The sequence below is a fragment of the Falco naumanni genome, chromosome 1, assembly GCF_017639655.2.
Source record: "Falco naumanni isolate bFalNau1 chromosome 1, bFalNau1.pat, whole genome shotgun sequence".
NCBI lineage: Eukaryota > Metazoa > Chordata > Aves > Falconiformes > Falconidae > Falco > Falco naumanni.
The window spans coordinates 57249023-57273898 of NC_054054.1; the positions used below are offsets into that span (position 1 = coordinate 57249023).

Here is a 24876-nt window from a genome sequence, read left to right on the forward strand (position 1 = left end):
GAGATAGTTTATGAAAAAAAATCAAAATAACCAAAACTGACAAGAAGTAGTAAAAGATCTTAGAGTATGTTTAATTTAGAGGAAAAATATAAAATAAACCCCAGAAAAAATTGGGCCCTGACTTTTAGTTTTGAAATTCTCTGTGCTTTCTCTTAGAAAATCAAAAGAAAAAAGAAACAAACAAACAAAAAGATAAATAATATTTAAATTTTTACGAATTATTTTATAGCACTTAATTTTTCTCAGGTGTAGTATCAGAAGCAAAATACAGAAAAAATAAGGCTTTCAAAGTTTTCTAATATTTACATGTGAAAACTATTCTTTTTTATGGTAAAACTTCATTTTTTTCCTATGAAAGTTAAGTGTAAGTAGAAAGACAAGCATATGGAGGCAGAACATATGAAATTGATTGAAAACAGAATTCAAAAGAAACAGAATTTGAAAGAAACAGAATTTGATCATCAAAACATACAAGCTCACTATGAAGCTTATGCAGAAACAGTTCAGCTATGAAACAGTTGGCGTAACCAGTGTGTAGTCTCTTATGTTTGCTTTAATCTCAGTTAAATTCAGCCAAGTCAGCAAGAAAGCAATCATAACATCTTGAATTAGTTTAAAACAAATTGCAAATCTTTTTTTATTTCTTCAAAATACTACTACCTTCAAAATTTCAATTAACTCAAAACTATCCTTTAAACCTTTTCAAATTGGGTACAGAATTTGTGACCGGTTTTTACTTTGCCCAAAAAGAATAACAGCAGGATATATTATTCTTCTAGTAGTTTAAGGAAAAAGTTTACTGGCTTAATACTGCTACCTTAAAGACTTTAGAAAAGAAAAAAAACCTCATTTACCACAGTTTTGTTCATCACTAAGGTCTCCACAGTCATCATATCCATCACAAACAAAGGTATAATTTAGGCATTTTCCTGTGTTGCAACGAAATACATCATCACTGCAGTCTACAAAAGAAATTTTTGTAATGTAAAAAATGTTAACATGACATTAGAACATTCACGTAACTGGAATGTATTGACTAAAACAAGATTAGCTGAAGAAACCCTAAAATTTAAGGTCTGCGTTAATACTCAATGTGTAACAGTTTATTAGAATCTAATACAGAAGAGCAAGAAAAAATCAAAAGAAGTTTTTAGACATTTTTATTCTGTTCCTGCCAGTTGCTTTTTTGATCAATACCATGAAGAGAAAGTGCTATGGTTACACGTATGGACCAAAATGTTTAATTAATTTACACACGTAAAGCTCTCAAGAAAGGTTGTGGGTTTCATTCGCTAGATTACTAGGACAGTCTTGAGCACCTGATGTGGCTATTAGGTGGAGCAGAAGCTTCTAAGAGCAAAATCAAGACTCCCATACCCTGCTTTTGAGCCTGAGGCAGGGAAAGACCAGGGAAGCAGACACACCTGACAGGAGCCAGCAACACTCAGGAGAGATGCTGGCTGAGGCTTGGGCATTGCCACAGCAACCACGGCCACCCCACACCTACAAAAAGCAACCTACGGAGCATGAGCAACCAGAGCATGACGCAGGAGTTTGCATGGCAGGGTGTCAACACCCTACCAGCTCAAGAGGTGAGTTCAGTTAGTGGTCATCACCTTCTCAGAAGGAGCTTAGCTATGGTACCCACCCAGCAGAAACCTATGTCCTCTGCACTCGCCAGAGTGAATGTGGCAACCCAGACAGAGCTCCCAGGAAAACACAGAGTCATCCAGGCCTCACACTGCAGGGCTTGCCAGAGCCTTTCACTGGTAGTGCACAGCAGTAGTGAGAACAGCTGTGTGAGGTGTGATCAACTGGTTGATCTGCTCAGCCTGGTGGCAGGTCTATGAGAGGAAGTAGAAAGGTTAAGGAGCATCAGGCAGTCCGATAAAGAGATAGACTGGTGGAACCATGCTCTGACCTGAGACAGAAACAGGAACATCCACCAGAAAAAAACAAGATCAAGGGGATCCTGTATCCTCCCCTCACCAGGCAGAAGCTTAAAAGAAAGGAGTGAATGGAGGCAAGTCCATACTTGGGGCATCAGGTGAACCCACTCCTTGCCCACTTCGCCTTCCCAGGTACCTCTGTACAACAGGTATGAGGCTCTGGATGCAGAAGGCCAGCCAATGGATGATGTAGATGATGGTCCATCTACATCAGAGGTGTCACCAAGGTCAGAAAAGCCTACCCACCCTATCATGACCAATGCCATGAGGCAGAAGAGACAAGTTACAGTTGTAGGTGACTCCCTTCTGAGGGGATCAGAGGATCCAATATGCTGGACAGACTATCCTCTTAGGGAAGTCTGCTGCCTCCCTGGGCCCAGGTTAAGGACATCACTAGGAAACTTCCCAGCCTGATACAGCCCTCAGACCATTATGCATTACTGCTCTTCCATGTGGGTAGCGATGAAGCCACAATGTGCAATCCAAGGGCAATAAAAAGAGACTTCAGGGCCTTGGGACGGTTGGTAAGGAAATCTGGAGCACAGGTAGTTTTTTCCTCTATCCTTCCAGCTGCAGGCAGTGACACCAGAAGAAACAGAACGACCCATACATAGTTCTATGGCTGGTGTCACCAGCACAATTTTAGTTTTTTTGATAATGAGGTGGACTACGTGGCACCAGGCCTGCTGGGGTTGGACAGGATTCACCTTTCTGGAAGCAGGGAGAGGGACATTGCTCACATACTAGTGGGGCTCATTGACGGAGCTTTTAACTAGACTTGAAGGGGGAGGGGGATAGTATCAGGCTTGCCCATGACAAGCTGTGGTGATGACACACCAAGGTTAGAGGGATGGGGTGCTAGTGAGGCCCCTCAGCCTGTTGCTCTGAGATGTGCTGTGTACACTGGAGCACACCTGAAGTCTTACACAGATGAGACAGGGGGTTCCTGATGTAATAGGAACCAACAGGGGAACACTGGTGAAATACCTCAAAGGAATTAAGTTGTGACCAAGAAGGTGACAGGGCCAACAGCACAGCTGAAGTGCCTCTACAGCAATGCACACAGCATGGGCAATAAGCAGAAGAACCTGGAAGGCACCATGCTGCTAGAACCTAGTTGCCATTACTGAAATTTGGTGGGACAAATGCACGACTGGAGTGCAGTGGCTATCAATGGCTACAGGCTATTCAGAAAGGACAGGGGAGGAAGCGGTGGCAGAGGCACTGCCTTCTACATCAAGAAATGGTTAAATTGTGAAGAGTTGTCTCTGAAGAATAGCCAAGAGCGGGCTGAAAGCTTATGAATAAGAATTAGAGACCAAGGCAACAAACGGAACTTTGTGGTTGGTGTCTACTACAGGCTGCCTGATCAAGGGGAGCCTATTGACAAATCTTTCTTACTCCAGCTACAGCTGGTCAAACTAAAGGGCAAGAAGGATATGCACAGGCAGTGGAAGCAGGGACAGGTATCCTGGGAAGAGTATAGGGACATGGCCTGGTTGTGTAGGGATGGGGTCAGGAAGGCCAAGGCACAGCTGGCGCTGAACTGGGCAAGGGATGCAAAGAATAAGGAGAGCTTCCATAGGTATGTCAGGTAGAAAAGAAAGTCAAAGAAAGCACCCCTCCCGATGAACACCAATGACAAAGAAGTAACAACGGATAAGGAGAAGGCTGAGGTACTCGACTTTCCTGCCTTAGTCTTCACTGGCAACTTCTCTTCCCACACCGCTGGAGTTGATGGACCACAAGACAGGGACTGCCTAAGTCCCTCCCACTGTAAGAGAAGATCAGGTTTGTGACCACCTGAGGAACATGAACATACATGAGTCTATGGGACCTGACAGGATGCACCCCACAGTCCTGAGGGAATTGGCTGATGCAGAATGCATCTCCACTCCATGATACTTGAAAAGTCATGGCAGTCAGGTGAAGCCCCTGGCAACTGGAAAAAGGGGGAAAATTGCACCCATTTTTAAAAATGGCAGAAAGGAGAACCCTGTGAACTATCAACCTGTCAGCCTCATCTCCATGCCTAGGAAGATCATGGAACAGATCCTCCTAGAAGTTATACTGAGGCACATGGAGGACAGGAAGGTTCTCATGAGGTTCAACAAGGCCAAGTGCAAGTTCCTCCACCTGGGTTAGGGCAACTTCCAGTATCAATACAGGCTGGGGGATGAAGGGATTGAGCCTGCCAAGAAGAACTTGGGGGTACTGGTGGATGAAAAGCCGGACATGAGCTGGCAATGTGCACTCACAGTGTGGAAGGCCAACTGTATCCTGGGCTACATCAAAAGAAGCGTGGCCAGCAGGTCAAGGAAGGTGATTCTGCCCCTCTGCTCCGCTCTGGTGAGACCCCACCTGGAGCACTGCCCCCAGCTCTGGAGTCCTCAGCACAGGAAAGACATGGACCTGTTGGAATGGATCCAGAGGAGGGCCACAAAAACTATCAGAGGGTTGGAACACCTCTCCTATGAGGAAAGGCTGAGAGAGTTGGGTTCAGCCTGGAGAAGAGAAGGCTCCAGGGAGACTTTATTGCAGACTTTCAATACTTAAAGGAGGCTTATAAGAAAGATGGGAACAGGCTTTTTGTGTTTTGTGACAGGACAAGGGGTAATGGTTTTAAACTAAAAAAGCATATGTTTAGACTAGATATAAGGAAGAATTTTTTTATTATGAGGTTGACCAGAGAGGAGGTAGATGCCCCATCCCTGGAAACATTTAAGGTCAGGTTGGACAGGACTCTAGGCAACCTGATTTAGTTGAAGATGTCCCTGCTCATGACAGGGAGGTTGGACTAGATGACCTTTAAAAGCCCGTTCCAACCTAAATTATCCTATGATTGTATGAGGTTACTTAAAAATTTGAAAGGGACAAGGACTGCAGGAAACACAACATCCTTTATCAGACAAACTTTCAGCCAAATAAGTCCTCCTTCAGTTTTGCTATATCTGCTGTATAATTCTAGAAGGTCTTATTTCATCTCCACCCACTCTCCCCAACTTTTACCAAGTCTCCCAATAAAAGTCATCCTCTACCTATAAACACTGTATCATTTAACAGACAGGCTTTCTTTTAAAGGTAATCTTAACTCATGAAATGTATAATGCTTGTTTTTTCAAGACGTAGTATTTTTATTCTTACATTACTAATTTATTCTTTTCCCATTTGTAATGGAACTTGAGAGCCACAGTCTCATAGGCATTTTTAAATTTTTTAGCTTACATTAAAAACTAAAGGAAAAATCCAAAGATAAAAATATACAATATTTTATGTAACAGAAATTGTATCAACTTCCATTAAATAAATTGTAGGCTATTAAAGGAATAGCAAGCTTTAGCCTCATTCGTATTGAGACCAGGAGGAAATTGCAGTCATCATTTATTCCTTGGAGTATCGCAGATAAAATCTATCAGCAACTTCCTTAAAAGCAACTTTGTGAATCTTGGAATGCCCAGGCTCTTAAATCACTAATAAGAAGAAATCTTTTGAGGTTAGTCTAAACTGCACAGTCTGGAACTCAACCCTGGGTCTGGCATTTTCCAAAGTCTGTATGCACAGCCCCCCTGTTTTGTGGTATCATGTCCTACTGTAGTCCCTATTTAGTCATTGTTCCACATTTTCCTTTTTTCTTTTTCATTGTTTTCCTACTGTACATTTGCTTAGCTTTTCTAAAGGTTTTAGTAGTCAAATGAAGTTTTTGTCAACAGAGATAAACACTTAGGAGCTCTAAAGATACACACTACCATAGAGAAATAAATAAGAAATCAGGATATTAAGCATGTATATTCATCTTTTCTTTTCTACAGCACCATATACTGGATTTATTTAAATGAACCACATCCACAGCTGAGGCCAAGAGAACTTTCTAAACAGGTGGGTTTGCGTCTGCTGTAAAATCAATTCCAAGGACTAGGAAAAAGATACTAGTAACAGTCTTCTGTTTATTATCAGAAGTGGTCTTATTTTGCATGTTATTGATCCATTAAAAAAGAAATGCTCGAAAATACTTCTGCTTTCCACATGGCTCCTTGCAGTTCTTCCACTTAAGAAATTTGATAGATCAAAGCACATGCTGTGGCCAGAGTGAACAAAAGTAAACACATTCAATGGCAGCTCAGAGAGTTCAAATGTCAATATACACAAATACTATGCAAAGCTCCTACCCTGTATCAATAGCCTTTAGTTTTCAGGTTTCCCTGAATGGATTCAGTGCTTCAACAGAACACTGCAAGGTTTAAGAAACTTACTGCAATGGACTTCATCACTCCAATCATCACAGTCATTGTAGCCATTACATTGCAGTCTCCCTGGGATGCAGATCCCACTGGCACACAAGAAACTCTCCTCACCTCCACACAGTGCTGAAAAAGAGAAGAAAAGAAAGAACACATGTTAAACTTTTCAGGGCAAGAAGAAATAAGCAGAAATTAAAGATAATGAGTCTTAATTGATGCACTTAATCAACAAACCCCAAATTACTCAAATTCAAGCAAGGGGAAACTGGCATTTTCATCTAACTTTTCTTATTTCAAAAACAGGTATCCAGGCTGAGTTAATCAGTGAGGTTAAATCTACTATTACCTCTAAAAAGCATCTGTACAGGGCAACTGCTAAAAATGGACCTTAGGATTGGATCAAACAAGCTCTTTTTTCCCCCATTAAATAGATGCATCAGATTAAATACCCAGCCAAAGTCACAACAGATGGATCTTCTCAGCCTAGGTGTTCAGGCAAAAGATTATCAGGTTGAGGCTTAAGAGTATCATAGCACAGACACCTTTCTAGAGCAGAAGGATTCCTCAAACATTCTTATAAGTCCCTGAACACTAGAACATGGTCATCGTTGCAATTCAATATATGGGGAATTGAGATACCTAAAGAGAAAAAAAACTCAAACCCTAGAGCCTTAGGTATCTCACAGGAGATATGCAGGGCCATTATGTTCAGAGAGAGGTAACACTTTCCCATTCAGGTCCTTCAAGGCACTTAAAATATAGAGATGCAAATCACCATTAATTTGTTTACACCTTAGTCCACACAATAGAGGCCAAACTTCCAAGCATTTGCTTTAAATTACAGGGATTTTTCTCAACCAATGTTAACCACACAGGTGGGGAAAGACATCAAGTGAAAATTACATGGGGACACGAAGTAAACATGCCCAGTAGAAAAGCAATTATTTCCTTCAGAACCTGATTGTTGGTTTATTGTTTTGGTTTTGGTTTGCTTTTTTGTTTTCAAAAGCCACGGGTAACAGTCAGGCTACTCAACCAAGCTAAACAAAACAAAAAAGTTTCACCTTCAGTAAAACATCAGCAAAACAACCCCAATAACTTTACTTTAAGCATACATAACTGAAATGAGAAATAGCTTTCAGATGTGGAGGAAAACAATCCTGTCACTTTGCTAGTGTAAAGCTATTAAATGTATCTGTGTGTGAGAACAGCAAGTTCAAACAATAAAATCTCATGAAAGTTCAAAATTCTACTTTTAGAAATTCCGTTGCAATTCAAACTTTGTATCCAAGTTTGCCAAGAACAATAAAGGTCTCTAACTGTAGCTTTCAAACTTTACCACAATGCAGATCACAGCAGTTTCAGCAGCAGCAGCTACAGAATCTGTTCCGCCATTAAAGTTATTTTGCATCTGATTGCAACATAGCTCCATATTTCTCATTATAAAATACCTGAACTTGCATTTTTCCTATTCCTATATGAGAATTCAGTTCCTATTTCTTCTCCCTTTATTCTCTGAACCTCATACTTAACAAAGTCTGGAAAATGTATTTGTCATCTACATGCCAAAAGCAAAAAAATACATATTGAATATCTGCATCACAAATTTGTACTCCTCATAACATATCCATGAAAAAGTATATTCATTCAGGATACAGTTTAAAATTAAATTAAGGGAAAATTACCAAATATCTAATGATAGAATTTTCAGTAGCATGGGCTTTTATAACCTCAGTTGGGCACTGCAGTAAATGATAGCACCATGGTAACACACAACATAAATTTCAGATTAACCCATTAATAAATCAATGACTATGATGATGTTTGTGTCAACATTTTACTTGGTCCTGCGCTCAGTAGAATTCCCAGTATAAGGAATTATCCTTAACAGTGAAGTATTAACCACAATAATGTGTTGATTAAGCACATTCTTGTGCAAGCAAAAACTGAGCATAAATGAAAGATCAGTCCTAAACTCACACTGCTGATTTCCCATTTAAACTCCTCTTTCTGGAATCAACATTTCACTTACAAAAGGAGGGAAAGTTTTTTTTAATCTCTTCCAACAAAAGTCTGTTGTGAAGTAACTCAGAGCATACAAGTAATCTCATTTTATATGTCTTCAGAAGAACAGGAATATAAAAATGAAACAAAATGGAAAGCAAAGTGGTGCTGATGAAATCTGTCAGTGTTTCACAAAACATGCAGATACAATTTAAGGACATAAAAGATGAAAGGTAGAAAGATATGAGAAACACGAACTAATAAATAACGACTCTCCATCCTGCTACATCAATTTTTATCTGCCTTATTTGGTTGCTCAGCCATACTGTTTCACAGAATTTCAAGAATTCATTATTTAGTGATGTCTTTTGATTTTAATAAGTGTATCATAAAAGAAAACTCGATGGAAACTTTTTTCCTTAAAATCTCATCTTTTGCCACAAAAGCATGTGTGCCCATTGTCCCTGCACAGCATATTAAGTATGCCGTCATCTGCAAAGTGAGCATTCACTTTCTTTAAGCCTATGCTTTCCTGAGCACCCTCCAAACAACCCAGCTCCTAGACATTAGAATATTAATAATTGGTTTGTTCTCTTCATTAAATGTGAACAGTCACGTTTTGACATCTGGATTTAGATTTTCAGTAGGATGCAAAATCACCTTCTGTTGTCAATATATTATGATTTTCACAGTTGCAAAGTATTATCTATCTCATGATAACTGGTCTTTAAATCTGATGGAAATACCACGGCCTCATTTTAAGGAAAATCTCCCTTGCAAATACAGCTAATACTCCCTTACGTGGTACAAGTCTCCATCATCCTTTTCCTTAAACTTCTTTCTTTTCTATTTTCTGATTTATAAAACATCCCCCATTATTTTGTGGTTGAGAAGCAGACAGAAAATGTCTTTGGAAAACTCATTACTTACTATATAAAAAATGAATTTCATGTCTTGTTTTATTAAACACCATAAGGTTAATTTGATTTTTAATACTGAAAAAGATCTGTTACTTGCAAAAGTTCCATATATGATCCTATTTGTTGAAGATTAGCTGATTTATAAAAGCACTATGAAGCAATGCCATTAAAAAAAGCCTGGGAAAGGCAAGATGTTCTTACAGAATGAGGAATCTTTTATGTGTTTCACAGATAAGGGTTCTCTTCCCAGCTCTGCTGCAAACCTTCTGCATCACCTTGGACAATTTAGGCAACCTGTGCCTTAGCTCTATACCTATAAAAAGATGAAAAAACTTCTCTGTTTTCTTGGGCTCTTTGAGGAGAAAAATCATTAGCTTCAGTACTACAAAGCTAATGCTGCAGGAGTCTTATGAACTCATTTTCACACTGATGAACTGATAGTTAAGATTTCCCACAGGGATTGAAATATATTTCTGTTTTGGGAACATCGGGATAGCTTTCAGAGAAACATCACTGAATGCAAGAAGATCAAGAGGAAAACCTGAAAGATAAATGTCAATGGAAACAATACAATTTTTGAGACAGAACAAAGCTATTTAAAACTGCCATCAGTGAATGACCCATTTTAAGAGACCTCAACAGGCAGTTATGAAAAGACTGTTACACCTATTAAATCTGCCCTTGGGACTAAAGAAGGAGCCTTTAAAGTGCCTACAAAAAATATAAAAATTTCTGCTCACAATCAGCCTTTCTGTATAGCAATGTGATATTCTTTGTAATTTGCCAAACCGCTACGTGCACTGTGGATGCTGTCATATACCACTGAGCACCAGACATGCCTAAACATGCAGAGTGTGTTTTTTAAAAATGACAAACAGTTCCAGCTTGCACTGATTTCAAGTCCAATTAATTACCCAGATTTCCAGTTTTATATGTGGTCCTAACATAGCAGTCCTTTCTACTGCACTATGGAGATGGATACACGCAAACACTCTCAGCACCTTCATTTTTACTCTTAACTTTTGACAGCAGGGGATTATTTTTTTCAACATATGCTTCTGCAGGAAATTTTCAGAAGGTTGACAATTTGACCATATCTCCAAAAATCAGGTTTTAATGGAAATTATAAAAGCGTGGTCTTATGCTGGAAAACAAACACTTTGTTCAATGCTGAATTTCGATATTTGATCTGAAAACTAGAGGATTTAGATATGCAACTATTTATAAAACTTTATTGAACACAGGCTGCATGCTCAGAAATGCTGGACTGTTCTAAACAAAGCTGCAGTAGAAGAAATAAAGCCTTAAATAGATGTCTGAAGTAAAAAAATATTGAACCATTCCACTCAAATTTGCCAAAATTATGAAAAATTGTCAGGGTGTTATAAAGGAATGTGCTGGGAAATGTTAATTAATGATACCTTTGTCAATAATTCACAGATTTATTAATATAATAATGCAAATGTTCACACCCCCAAACTCATGAAGAAAAAAAAAGGTGAAGTAAAAGGCACCCACAGAAAATGGAAGCAAACCTTGCTGATAGAGAAACTTGCTTCTTTTAGGCCTTCCCCAGAAAGGTTTACAAGCTGGCAAAGCTTCCAAAATCCCTGACTAAACACTATTGGTGGCAAAAAGTGCTTTAGTACACCAGATGCAGGTAAAATATCAAAAGTGCTTCTGACGAGCCAAGACCATTTATGTCCTGTACTTTCAAGCTAGATTACTGGGATGCCGTCTATAGAAAATTATTTGGGCAGGTCCCTGGAAAGCTGCAAACAGCACAGACTGAAACAAATATATTATTCTACCACCCTCTAGATTGACACCTGGTTGTATTTCAAGGTACAGCAACAGATAAAGCACTGTATATCTGTGAAAATGACCATTAAAAGTGCTGCTATTTTTTTAAAAAGTTAGGAGAAAACATTCACTGTCTAATGCTACGAAAAAAGTAGGAGCTATCAAAACTGTCTTTAAAACAACCAAAAAGTGGTACTCTTCATGCAATGCATAAATAAGCTGTAACACTTTGCAATAGGATACTACGGATGCTAAAACGTGCAAAAATCCATGAAACAAAGGGGATGCATTAATTGAAGAAAAAATCTACGATGGGTCAAAAATTACAGAAAAGTCCTTGAATATCAAACACATGGGAAATGCAGTAGTATTTCGGAAAAGTATTGCCACATATTCTTGCCCTGTTCTCCTATTCTTCTCTGGGCATCCAGTTTTGGCAGCTGTTGGAGTCAGCATTACAAAATAGATGGACTTTTCATTTGACTCAATGCAGTCACAATAGCACAGTGGGACACAGGAATCTTTGTATTCTCTTGCCTGCAAATTTTCATCACCTGCTCCCTATATCCCATGTACCCTGCAGAACAGTGTATGCATCTTGAAGCCATCAGTCCTAGAAGGTTTTGATACTAGCATCGCGATCACAGAATTAGGAAAGTGGACAACTCCTTCCCCCCAGGAAATTTTCCATTTCTCTACTTCCTTATGATGCAAAACCCTGTGGGAGAAAGAACACAAAAGACCTTTCTCTTCCATTCAAGTAAAGTGGCCTAAAAAGGCCACATAGGAAACTCCAAGCTGGAAAAGAAACAGGCAAAGGACAAGAAGGCAGGAAGAGATAAACGGTGGGGAAGGCAGAATAGGAGAACAATCAAAATCAAAGGATATAATAAAATATAATGCAGAGTCAACAGAAGTAAAGAATGAATGCTTGGGGGAAAGAAACAGTTTTTTCAACTGTGAATGTTTTCTCACATGAAACACCATCACAATCTTGAAAAACATTTTGTCTCCCTCAAAAAATTATTCCACTATTGCTGTTTTTGCAGCTGGTCAGTATCAATGTTACATACACACAAATCACCTCTCTCTTCTTTTTACTGCATTAAGGGAATGCAAGGGCACAAAAGAAGGATAATGTCTTCCTTTTCTCAGATAAATTCTGTATTGGATGTGTATAATTAGCTTCACGTTGCCAACAGAAAAATAAATACCTGGTTGTAACCAGATAGTGCCTTTGAATCTCTGCTGCAAGGTATTCCTCAAAGACAATTCTCTAAATTAATACCGGAGTGAAAAATCCTGGAAGATAAACTGGGTACCGTGGAAAAAGAATATTAGAACTGTTTTTATTGGTGTTTTATTCTTGGAACAAAACAAAACAAGATCTGCATTGGTTAAGCACATTCAGTTAAGAAAATTAGTCTCTCACTCTCTTGAGTATTTTCTGTATAATTTGCACTATTGCAGTTTATGCAGGACAAGATAGCCTATGATGGCAGCCACTAGAAGAAAGTGTGAACTGTTCAGCTGAGTTACTGCAAAATTCAAAGCTGAACTTGGGTAAAGGCAATGCTATTATAAGAAAGATGTACTGCTGAAGTCTATAGTTGTGGTGTTAATACATCTATTCACTGTTTGGTTTTGCAGTATCTTAAAATGTTATACATTAACTGTTAATGACTGTTGCTAGTATTCTTAATGTAGTGCTCCAATTAAATGCTTCTTATCCAGCTTAAAACAGTCTAAGAGCTCCTGTGGTGGCACCTTCAAACAGCTGAAATAGTTCACTCCAATTATGCATGCATTTAGCCCTTTCATGCCCTTGAACATTGCAGGGCATTTACCAACATGTACAATAACTAATTTCTATGGTTTTGCCCAGAAGGCAGATTATCCAGGTTATCAGCAATGGTTTTCACGCTCACCAACTACTTTAACTTTCTAACCGGACAAAATTAACAGACTGTGTCCAACTGAAGAACGGCTGCAATAACTAGTGAGTAAAAAGTTCACAAAGATTTGTCTTAGAGAACAGAAAAGTTCTGGTTTACTTATAACTTAATGCGACTGATAATGTCATGTGTGACTTATACACATACTTACTTATTTTCATTCCTTTTCATGATTCCACTTTTTTATTCATTACAGATTTAGTTTGACTACTAATAGGAAGGCATATGCATTCATAGTATATAGGAATTATTAGAATACCCAGAAACCATTACAGCATGTAAAGTTACATTGTTAGATAAAGTTACTTTGTTATAGTGTTCAGAAAAAAACCAAAGAGCAATACTTTTAAAGAAACTAACTTGAAGACATATAAAGTAAATTAATGTCTCTGTTAAAGCTGAGTCAGGACTAACATCCATAACATTTGCTCCAATAGGAATCAAAATATGATCACAGGAGAATTTTCAACAAAAGTTATCTGAAAAAAATGTACTTTCATATATTTAAATTTAAATACTTGAAACATTGCAAAAAATCTGTGGAGAGATAAAATCTCCTAAGACAAAACTGTAAATTTGTTCCTGGAAAAAGCTATATTAAAAATAATTTCATGACCTAGTATAACTAATATCTTTCATATATCTGGTATAAGTGATAGCTATTTAGAAACAGTTTCTCACTGGAAAAAAAGGTCATATACTTTTGTGTACCTTTAAGGACAAACGATACAAATAATATGCAACATAACAATGCAATAGAATTTATATGCTATATTTAAATTTTAATGTACTATGTATTTTATAGAACTTAAATAGTATTTATTAGAAACTTCATGGCTGTGAAGTGCAGTTCAGGCCTCTTATACAGAAACAGACATTCATAATGCCTCTTGAGTAATAATACAAAAGTGAACATTATCTGACATTTCCATATTCCTCCTTACACATTTTTGCTGAATAAAGAGCAGAAGCATCATAATGACTGCCACTTTTGAAATCATTTTACCATTCAAATTAACTGAAAATTAATTTCAGGGGTTTGTGAGACCTTCACATTAACGTAAAATCAGTTCATTGTGTTGCTTTACTTTTCATTCAAGCTAAGGTGCTTTTTTTCTCCAGTTTTAACAGCACCAACTATGTTGGCTGACCAAAGCAAATAAAAATAACAGAAACACAGTGACAGCTGAAAGAAAAAAAGAGCCGGAACATTTCTGTGAGGAAAGATACGTATAGCCACCCCCAGGAAGGTTTTGAGATTCCTCCCCCCTAGAACACATTATTTCATTCACGTGGAATGAATGACTGATGATGCTTCCCCCTCACTCCCTTACATGCTCGAAACTCATTAGAACTGCAAAACCAGTTAAACCATCCATCTTAGATCTCAGCAGCTGGGTTCCTAAAACTGTTTTCAGAGTAGCCAATTTTCTCACTTACTGGGTATTCACTTGTCACTTGTGTGAAAGGATATCAACCTGACTGATGCAGCCCTGTCTACAGAACTGCATCTTTTTCTCTGTGACTCATTCTGTACACTCGGATGGTTTTACGATAATAGCACATGGCTCGGATTTTCCAGTACATTCGGTGTATTGGCAGTCACATCAGAAATGTAAGTTATAGTAGTTTCTCCATAGTGGTAACGTGCACTCAGTTTGCAATGCCTGTGGAGGAAAAATCTAGACAAAGAGATAAATAGCAGCAGTGACACATGAACAAGTATCTATCCACTAGATAATCCCAATTCTAACTAATAAACATTTTTCAGGAAAGTTGGTAATTGTTCCCAGGATAAATGCTCTGGATTCTAACTAGAACATCAGTCAAGCATACATTCTCCAACAGAGCTTGGAAAGGTATGTGAAGTTCAAGGATTTTTTGGAGGAGTGGTATTTTTCAATTCAGAAAATGTAGAGGACATAGAGTAGGGGTCCTCGAACTACGGCCCGCGGGCCCGATACACCCCCCCAGGGTCCTCAATCTGGCCCCCAGTATTTACAGAACCCCCCTGCCCCCCCCCCCGCCAGGGGTTGGGGGGGGAAACCAAGCAGCCGCAGATGGCTGCCTGCCACTTCATCCACACGCCGGCCCCCTGGTTAAAAAGTTTGAGGACCCCTGACATAGAGTATTTAGTCACAAACGAACAGAAGAGATCAAGATAAAATATTGTTTGGGATTGTGTGATACTGTGCTAAAACAAGCAGGTATAACAGCCAGACCTTATTTTTGATAAATACAAGAACTAACTAAAGCCCCAAAAGAGAATTAAATCATCACACAAATTATATGCTAGGCATATGTGGGCAGGGAGGGTTTCACTGCATGTAATCTGGAGGCATTAGTCCCCAAAAGAAACCAAAAAGTTGAGACATGAGTAGCCATGTGCCAAGGACATGCTCTTGCAATTTCCAGGAACTGAGCCCTGAGAAGACTGTGAATCGCACTCTGGGCTTAGCACTACGTAAAAAAGGATTGGAACAGTGAACCAACCCCTGCTGTTTGGTTCTACTGTGTTCAGAGAAGTAAATTCTTTCAAAAATACAAATTGCAGAAAGAAATATTCAACTACAACATAATTTATTTCTATAGGAGAAGCAGCCCAGTAAATCTGCATTCACCTTTTCAGTCACAAAGGAATAACATCAGAACCATGCTTTGAAATAAAAAGACAAAATATTCTCTATAGTCTGTCATTCTAAATGAAAACTATTCATATCCAAGCATCATGCACAATAGCTCATGAAAAAAATAAATTAAAAATGCCTTTTGTTTTATACAACAGGATGTCAGAATTGCCAATAAGCAGCCTGGATCTCCACAGTCTGCCAGGTAGGGGCAGTGAATCTCACAACAGGCTCTAGGTATTTTTCCCTAGTGAGAAATAGTAAGCTTCCACTGTGTACCTCTGTAATTTTTGCAGTTTACTACCAGATAGATACAAATCCTGCCACACAGATTACGGAAGAATCATCAGCCAGGCACTGCTCTAACAGACTTCTTTTCTAGCAGTATTAAATATATGATATTAGCAAGAAGATATTCTGAAATGTGAAAGTTTCAGAAGTCAGCAATATCTTCTGGCTTGATCTAAAAGTTTGGTGGGGCTTTTTAACACGTTGGCCAGCTATAATTTGTCAAAATTTAATGGGCATATTCATGTCATACCTTGTGTATGTCTGTGTACCACACATGCATGAAACACAGGTCTCTAACATTCTGTTGCTTTTTCAGAATTGTATCTCATTTTGTGTTCAGTATGAGTGTGCTCAATTAATGATTTGCTAGCCACTCTCATTGTTCAGCGTACAACCCTTTACCATACTTATGTATTTATGCTACAGCCTCTTACCTTATGTGTTATTTGAACTTGCCATGAAGACAAAATTATTGTCCTCCTAATTCCTATGATATTCATCACTATGATACCAAAGGCATCGACACACATCCCTGTGAGCTAAAAGGACAGTTTTATTCTCATTTTACAAAGTGAATTTGAAGCATGGAAAAAGAAATACACATTTTTATAATGACTTGTTCATGGTTCCCATTTGTAGAGATCCATTAGACCTAAATTTTTGGCATACTTAGCATATACTTGTATCGTATGGTTAAAACACAGCTCCCAGTGGCTTTCACTACAGTAACTTGCTGAAAATCCCATAGAAACCCTACAAAAGACTTCTGGATAGTGTTCAGTTTTCCTGGAAAGCATTCAAATGTCTTCAACAAGACACAATCAGTCATATATTTCCCCATCTCAGCCATTACAATGTTTCCACAGATGAAGGTATGGACAACAGCCTCCTTTACTTCATGACCCTTCAAAACATACCCCCCAAAAAAAGCTTTGGTCCACTAATTTGAGGTCATATCATTATGCATATTCAGAAAGTGCAAGGAAACAACCCAGGATATACAAGCAATTTTACTTGTAGCATTAACTAACACTCAAAGATACACTGTATAACCTCGCTGGCCTTTTAAGGTAGTTTTGAGTAACTTCTTAGGTCTTTTGAACAAAACTAAAGAACAATTTTCACCGTATCATTTCAGCTTGTTTATTGTCATCCAGAAGTTATTAGCAAAGTCAGAACCCACAGAAGGGCCATACAAGCCTCTGTCACTTAGGTGCATGAGATGATGCATATCAACAGTAAAGTCTCAGATGCCAGCAAGAGAACTCCAGCAACGGGGTCAATGAGAGAAAAGAGTCAGGCTTGCTGCTCTCAGATATGATCTCACCTAGATTTGGATCTAGAGAAAAGAGCAGCAACTCTGAGGAAATGCAAATGCCTTGCATTTAGAAAGTGGTTGGAAAGCTGCTGGCAGAAAAGGACCTGTAAATGTTGGTTGACCACCAGCTGAATATGAGCCGGCAGCGTGACCAGGGGGCAAGAAGGCCAAGAGCACCCTGGCTTGTATTAGAAATGGTGTGTTCAGTAGCACCAGGGAAGTGATCATTCCCATGCACTTGGCACTGGTGAGGCCGCACCTCGAATCCTGCGTTCAGTGTTGGGCCCCTCACAACAAGACAGACGCTGAGGTGCTGGAGCATGTCCAGAGAAGGGCAACGGAGCTGGTGATGGGTCTGGAGCACAAGTCCTATGAGGAGCAGCTGAGGGAACTGGGGATGTTTAGCCTGTTTAGCTCAGGGGAGACCTTATGGCTCTCTACAACTACCTGAGAGGAGGTTGTAGGCAGGTGGGTGTGAGTCTCTTTTCCCAGGTAACAAGTGACAGGACAAGAGGAAATGGCCTCAAGTTGCACCAGGGGAGGCTTAGATGGGATATTAGGAAAAAATTCTTCACAGAAAGGTTTTTCAAGCACTGGAACTGGCTCCCCAGGGTAGTGGTTGAGTCACCATCCCTGGAGGTATTTAAAGGACATGCAAATGTGGTGCTCAGGGACATGGCTTGATGGTAGACTTGCCAGTGCTCAGTTAATGGTTGGACTGGATGATCTTAAGGGTCTTTTCCAACCTCAATGATTCTGTGATTCTATGAGCGGATATACAGAAACCACAATTTTTGAGTTTACCTCTCAGTCAGTTCTGGGCTCGCTTTTACAGCAAGGAAAAAGGAGATACACTTGAAATTTGGCCTGTGTATCAGGTTCCTGATTGAGATAACAATCTGCATTTACTAAAGCTTAGGAAAGAAAACATCAGCAGAATGTTTTTAAAGAGCATATTACTTTTTTCCTACCTTCTTTCCTTGAAACAGCTCAGAGTTTTTGATGCAAAACAAAAAAGCCTCAAATCAATCCAAGTCTCACAAAATTCAGACTAAACAATTAAAGCACAGCAAAACTACAACCAAACTTGACTTTCACACAGTAATGTGAAGGCACATAATTACGGAACCGAAAATAATATTTTCATCCCAGAGCTTTTCCTACACAATAAAAAATACATTATTAAATAAGAACTCATCAACATAGTGTAACAGTTAAGAATGGAAACATACACTGCTTTCCTCTTTCTTGATGTGGTGAGAAGCATACCCTCGTAGTGGTATCGTTTTCAGGTTTGTTTTGGAATTGAGAACACTTCAGGAATTCTGGCCAAGAAGCATTTACCATACCCAGGACTGGTTCACAGCCTTCTTTTGCTGCATCACAAAATGTCCTGCAGGGCAAGAGGCCTCGACTGGAGAAAAGAGACAGAGAACAAAAATACAAAGGATTATTACTCTAGTGGACCATGAAAACTTTTTAAAAGAGAAAAAAGTAGCAAGAAACACTTTTGAAGAATTTTACTTCTACAGAGCTACAGCAAAAAGGTGCCAGATCTTCATTATTCACTGAAGGTGACATCAGCTCTGGCTTTCAGGCTAAAACTGAAGCCCAAATCAAGCTCAGAAGAGTTTCTGAGTTCAATTCTGTGCAAGCTGAAGTTGAGATTTCATCAATAGTTGGAACTAATATAATGGTGTAGTGACACCACAAAGCAGAAAGCTTGCTTCTTCATCCTTTCCTTCTCAGGTTTGCATCTTGGATATCATTTGCAAACATGCACTTCATTATACTTCTTCACATAGAAGCCTCATTGAGATCCCACATACCACATCTAACATGTTTTCTCCTGTACCCTTATGCTGATTAAATTTTCAACACCACTTTTTTCAGTTTATATGTAAATTAGTGCAGAATCTTTTGATCTATAGCAAATCCAATTTTGCTTCATTCATAACTATTCATAATGCCACAGAAAAGATCTTTTTCCTAGTACATTACTTAGATCACATCATCTTTCTCTTTGCGTCTGACTCTTGGTTGTACCTGCCCATCCCAAAAACATGGCTAGAACTCCATGTTCAGTGGCCTGAATTGAAAAAGTCCACAGTACTTAACAGTTTCCTACTTAGTGTTTCATTTTACAGTAACAGAGAAAACCACAGAACTATTAGCAACCATGTGACATGGCAGCAAACCCTGCAAGCAAGGAATAAAAAGCTGCCAGTGCTGCCTGACTACCAGTGGTACATGAAGAAATGTGTATAAAGCAAAATATTCATTTGCGTAAGTATTCTGAAGTCAGTACAGTTGCTTTTCTCTGCTTAGTATCTTAACAAGAGGAGTGTGCTGCCAGTCTTGTTGCTGAGTTCATTACATACTTCAGTTGGAACCACTGTTTCAAAATAAGTATCTTTAGACATACATCCTCAAGCTAATGCTAAGGACTTTGACACAATGCACTTTATGTGCTGCAGTATTGAAGTTAATCTCAGAAACAAGCCAAGGACCTTTATCTCTACAACTGTCTCCTTGCAGCTTCCTAGCTGGCAGCTTACTTGCCGCTTGGAAAGAAGCAGATATATTTTGTAATAGTAATTTTCACCACCAGATTGTGATATGTTGAAAGACAGAAAATTTCAGCACCATAAAGCACATATCTGGCTGTGTACAAAACCAAGAACAAATGGTCCCTCCTGATGACAGGAAGAGCTGCCATTTACTAGTTCTGCACATTGTACCAGCAAATTAAAAGTTCGCTATCTGACCTGTAACGGCTCTTCAGATAAAGATGTTCTAAAACACTCCTGGTTTTCACAGAATCTCTTTGATATGGAAAGAAACAAAGGGCACAGCAAGAGCTCTACAGTAGCCATCACTGCCTCCTGACTGGAGCCTAAGAAACTCCCTAAATCAAGGGGATTTGACAAGGCAAGTGACTGTCTCTAGTCACTTTCATTTAGGCTTCTGGACATTTTTTAGCTTTTCATTTTCAACTAATTACTACTTCTAAAATGTTATATTAGCATAAGCACACCTGGGCAGAGGTATTCATATGAGCAGACCCACTAGTTTAACAGAGGCTCCTTAATACAGAAAATGCCAAAAGAAAAGCCACTTCTTACTACAGAAGGCACTTGAGTTCCAAAATATCTGTAAGAAATAAGATGCCATATAACTAAAATGGAGTACTGACTTGATCTATTTTTGGATGCTAGCCATTTAATTTACTCATACTGATATGCATAGAGTTACCTTCTTGTTTATTTTTTAGGAAAACGCATGATATGCTACAAAATTACATTACAGTGAAAAGGAATGTAAGCAGTGATTCTACCTCGTTAATCGTAAATGGTTCCCACTAGTCCAATGGAGCATACTGATGATCACAAGCAGTAATTTGAAGGCAGTATATTCTGCTGCCTCGGTGGTTGTTTTTTTTCCAGAGAAGTGATAGCACGGACATTAATAAGTCCATGACTGAGATCTACTTGAGTTTACCACAGCTAACCAAATTTATACTGCTCTTATGATTTGTACAAATGTGACTGCTATTTGGAAAAAAAACCCAAAACAAAACACAAAGAGTTCTTGAGGACTCTCAGATGAACTTTTATACAAGTGTGAGGTATTTGATATGACCTCGGTTCTCCTCGACCCACCTAAACTAATTTCCAAAGCACCACACTGCAGCTATCGCCTGACATATAGCCATCAGATAATAGTAGTAAGAGTATGCTAATTTCTTCAAGTGCAACTTTAGCAAAGTTCAATATATAGTTCATTGTTTCCAAAGGTCTCTCAACATACTGATCATTCATTTCAATGGAAATTTTTCAAATAATAGTAAAAACTTATATTAAAACATAACTATGCACAGTTAAATTTACATGTAATAGTTAAAAAAATTCTTAAAATGTTAGAAGAGTATTTTTTTCTGAATATTCATCTGCATATTAAATTGAGTATATCTATATGAAAAAAATCACAAATATAGAACGTTCACCTCATTTGTTCAGCTTATGCAGTCCACCATTTGAATATTACAGTGCAGTGTAAATGTTTGGATATTGTATTGGGTTTTGTGGCAAGGTTTTGGTGGTGGGGGGGCTACAGGGGTGGCTTCTGTGAGAAGCGGCCAGAAGCTTCCCATATGTCCAATAGAGCCAGCTCCAAGACAGACCTGCCACTGGTCAAGACCAAGCCCGTCAGCTTGGTGGTAGTGCCTCTGGGATAGTATATTTAAGAAGCAGAAAAAAAAACCTGCACAACTGCAGCCAGAGAGAGAGAAGTGAGAATATGTGAGAGCAATAACTCTGCAGACACTCAGTCAGTGAAGGAGGAGGAGAAGGCACTGGAGCAGAGATTCACCTGCAGACTGTGGTGAAGACCAGGGTGAGGCAGCTTGTGCCCCTGCCGCCTGTGGAGGTCAATGGTAGAGCAGATATCCACCTGCAGCCCAAGAAGGACCCCACACCAGAGCAGGTGGATGCCCAAAGGCAGCTGTGACCCCTGGAGCAGGCTTCTGGCAGGTCCTGTCAACCCATGGAGAGAGGAGCCCGGGCTGGAGCAGGTTTGCTGGTAGGACTTGTGACCATATGGGGGACCCCATGCTGGAGCAGTTCATGAATAATGGTAGCCCATGGGAAGGACTCACGTGTGAGAAGTTTGTGGAGGACTGTCTCTCATGGGAGGGACCCCATGCTGGAGCAGGGGAATAGTGTGAGTAGTCCTCGCACTGAGGGAAGGAACAGCAGAGACAACATGTGATGAACTGACTGCAACCCCTATTCCCCATTCCTCTGTGCCACTGGTGGGGAGGAGATAGAGAAAAGCAATTGTAAAGTTAAGCCTGGGAAGAAGGGAGGGATGTGGGGAAGCTGTTTTAAGATTTAGGTTTTATATTTTTCATTATCCTAGTCTGATTTGATTGGCAATAAATACATTTTCTCCAAGTCATGTCTGTTTGCTCGTGACAGTAATTGCCAAGTGATCTCCCTGCCCTTATCTCGACCTATGAGCCTTTCATTATATTTTCTTTCCTCTGTCCAGCTGAGGAGGGGAGTGATAGAGAAGCTTTGGTGGGCACCTGGCCTCTAGACAAGGCCAAACCACCACAGATGGACACTGCACAAGAATAACTTAGAAATTACTAGGCTTCTAAAAAATAACTGCATAGTGATTAAATAAGCCAAGAAGAATTTGCAATCTCTAGAGAAGCTCTGAAAAATCAGAAAACATAGGATTATCCAGCAATTAATGCAATATTTGGCCCAGTTTCAGTGACGTGTGCTCCATAAATTAAATATTCCTGGATAATGATCAAGTTTACTATGGACATATCACACAATCTACTGAAGGATGACAAGGCGATTAAAAATCTCCATCTTGGTTAGTCTAATTTACAGCTACTTAGAGACCAATCATTTTAAAAATAAAATGGCAGATCTATGACAATCTTACCATAATTTATTTGACACCAGTGGCAGGCACAGCGTCAGGTTATAACATATTAGGGTGTGATTCGGCTATTCAGGATACTGATGGAAAAAACTCTTGCTGAAAGAACAAATATATGACATATTTTTAACTCTGTGATCGGTTTTCCCACACTTAAAAGTTCATACTTCAGTTATTTCAGCTGCATAGAAATATCAGTATTAAGAATTGTATGGCACCAAAAGAAATAAAAATGTTATTTATAGTTTATTTAAAAGTATATTAAGGGTAAAGAGAATAAATAGTTTTCAATTTGCATAAGGTAACTTCAGAGAAGCTATTTATCAAAAGAGTTTTGTATCAATGAAGCACACATATACAATACAGTATATGCTCTAAAAATGTTAGCTGATTTTAAGCTTCCAAAGAGACTACACACTTCCTGAAAGCAGGTGATCCAAATTCCTCTTCATGCCAATCACCCAGAGTTCACTTAAATTGGAATTTAAATTGCCCAATTATAATCCTACATGAATCTAGTCCTTATCACTCACTTAAAGACATTTCACATTTTTAGAGGTATTCTTTTCAGAAATTACTCTTTCTGTAATACGGACTTCTCTTTTTTGCAATCACATTACCACGCACAGGGCTCATCAGTAGACTCTGTAAGTCACTTAAGTGGTTATTCTGAGTAATAGAAATTATCAAAGGAGTATGCTACAAGAAGCAGTAATGAGGGAAAAGATCCTTTAGGCAACTATTTTTCTCTTGCTGCAGAAATTAAAAGATTTTTAAAGGAACAATTGTTAAAGGCAGCTCAATGGTCTGGCTCTCAAACTCAGCAGCCACTGAGGGCATGGCTTGTGATGTATGTCTTTTCTGGAAGCAGCAGCAGCATATGCAGCTCTTGTTCCCAAATGTCTGCATCTGTTTCTGTGCTGCTTTCAATTTTGCAATAACAACTATTTGTAGGCTGTATAGTAAGCTAGGTCAAGTAACTGATCCAGCTGAAAAGTAATATGACCAAAAAAAAATATTCTTTTTTCTCATCTGACAACTGAATTGGCCTCTCCAAAGGGATACAGGCAAAGCAGGCATAAGATGTCAGGAAAGGGAGAGGCAGAAACTGCTAAAGCTGACAAACGCATTAAATAAAATACACAACTAACCATCCTACAGGGCCTCTCCATGCAACAACCTAGTAAATTCTATTATATATCTAGGTTCATTATTTCCTGTAGCATTTCTTAGTGTCTTCACTGGTAAAAACGCTGCCACAGCCAAGCCCTATTCAGAAATTCATTATTGCAATTTTACAGATTAAAACAATAGAGGGTAAATGACTAGCAAAAGGTTGTAAATGAAGTTGGTGTATCAGAGCTGAAAATACAGTAGGAAGATCACGCTTAGGATCTGTTGGCCACACCTGTTCTGGCTAAACGTTACATTTGCAGTTCAGTAGACAACCTGACTGAAGGCAGACCAATTAACATTTACAGCTACTGCTGGTCCTCATTACTGATGTTTCCCCAACTCCATCCCTTCAGTTGTTCCAGGATAACTGTTTCTGTGGCTGCACAGTAAGCTGTATTCAGGTATTGAGCCAAGTTAAAAACAACTGTAGGGTATTTTGCTGGATTAATTTTTCAGCCAAATCTGTTTAAGGAAACTTTTAAACTGGCACAGCTATCGGAGTATTAATCATACTACAGCCCTGCTATAGAGCACTGTTGGGTAACCCACTGTAGCAGTCATACACACACATTCTAAGAATGATGATAGATCTACGGTCTGAAGCAGAATAAAGGAACCGGTAATAAAACTGTGAGAGACTGCTGGTGTGAGGATGAGGATACACTGGAAAACCCATGAAATGTGAAAATTATGGAAAGAAGAAAACTGAGATTATCCTTTGTGTTTCTACAGTCCTGAAACCAAACAAGTTGAAGTGACAAGCTGACACACCAGCCATTGTTAGTTCTAATTGTCATTAATACTTTCCAGGATTTTCTAACAATAAAAACTTCCACAGTATATAAATGTCACAGAAGAAAGTTTCTACAGTAGAGCAAACACCACACCCAGGACTACAGCTTTTTAGAGTTCTTGTGAAATCTTTCTCTGTACCCTCTCACAATCCTCCAACTTGCAGAGCAGCATATTCAGTCACTGAATAGAGCTATATGAGGCAAACATAAAAATCTCAGTATTAGTTTCTGATTCACATATTTGTAAATATATGGGCTGCTTAAGTTTTTATTTTCACATCAAGAAAATCATGTATTTCTGTCTTTCATTGTTCAGTTTTCACCTTTATCTTGCAACTGTT

The 24876-nt window shown here is 38.9% G+C and overlaps 1 protein-coding gene across 1 annotated transcript in view; it reads right to left on the bottom strand.

Annotated features, from left to right (window-relative positions):
• The window catches only part of CORIN (corin, serine peptidase), a 149293-nt gene that overhangs the window by 54585 nt on the left and 69832 nt on the right, over nt 1-24876 (bottom strand). Inside the window, 4 exon segments of the mRNA XM_040600424.1 lie at nt 855-962; nt 6200-6313; nt 18338-18519; nt 22569-22658. Coding sequence (XP_040456358.1) covers nt 855-962; nt 6200-6313; nt 18338-18519; nt 22569-22658 — 494 coding nt within the window.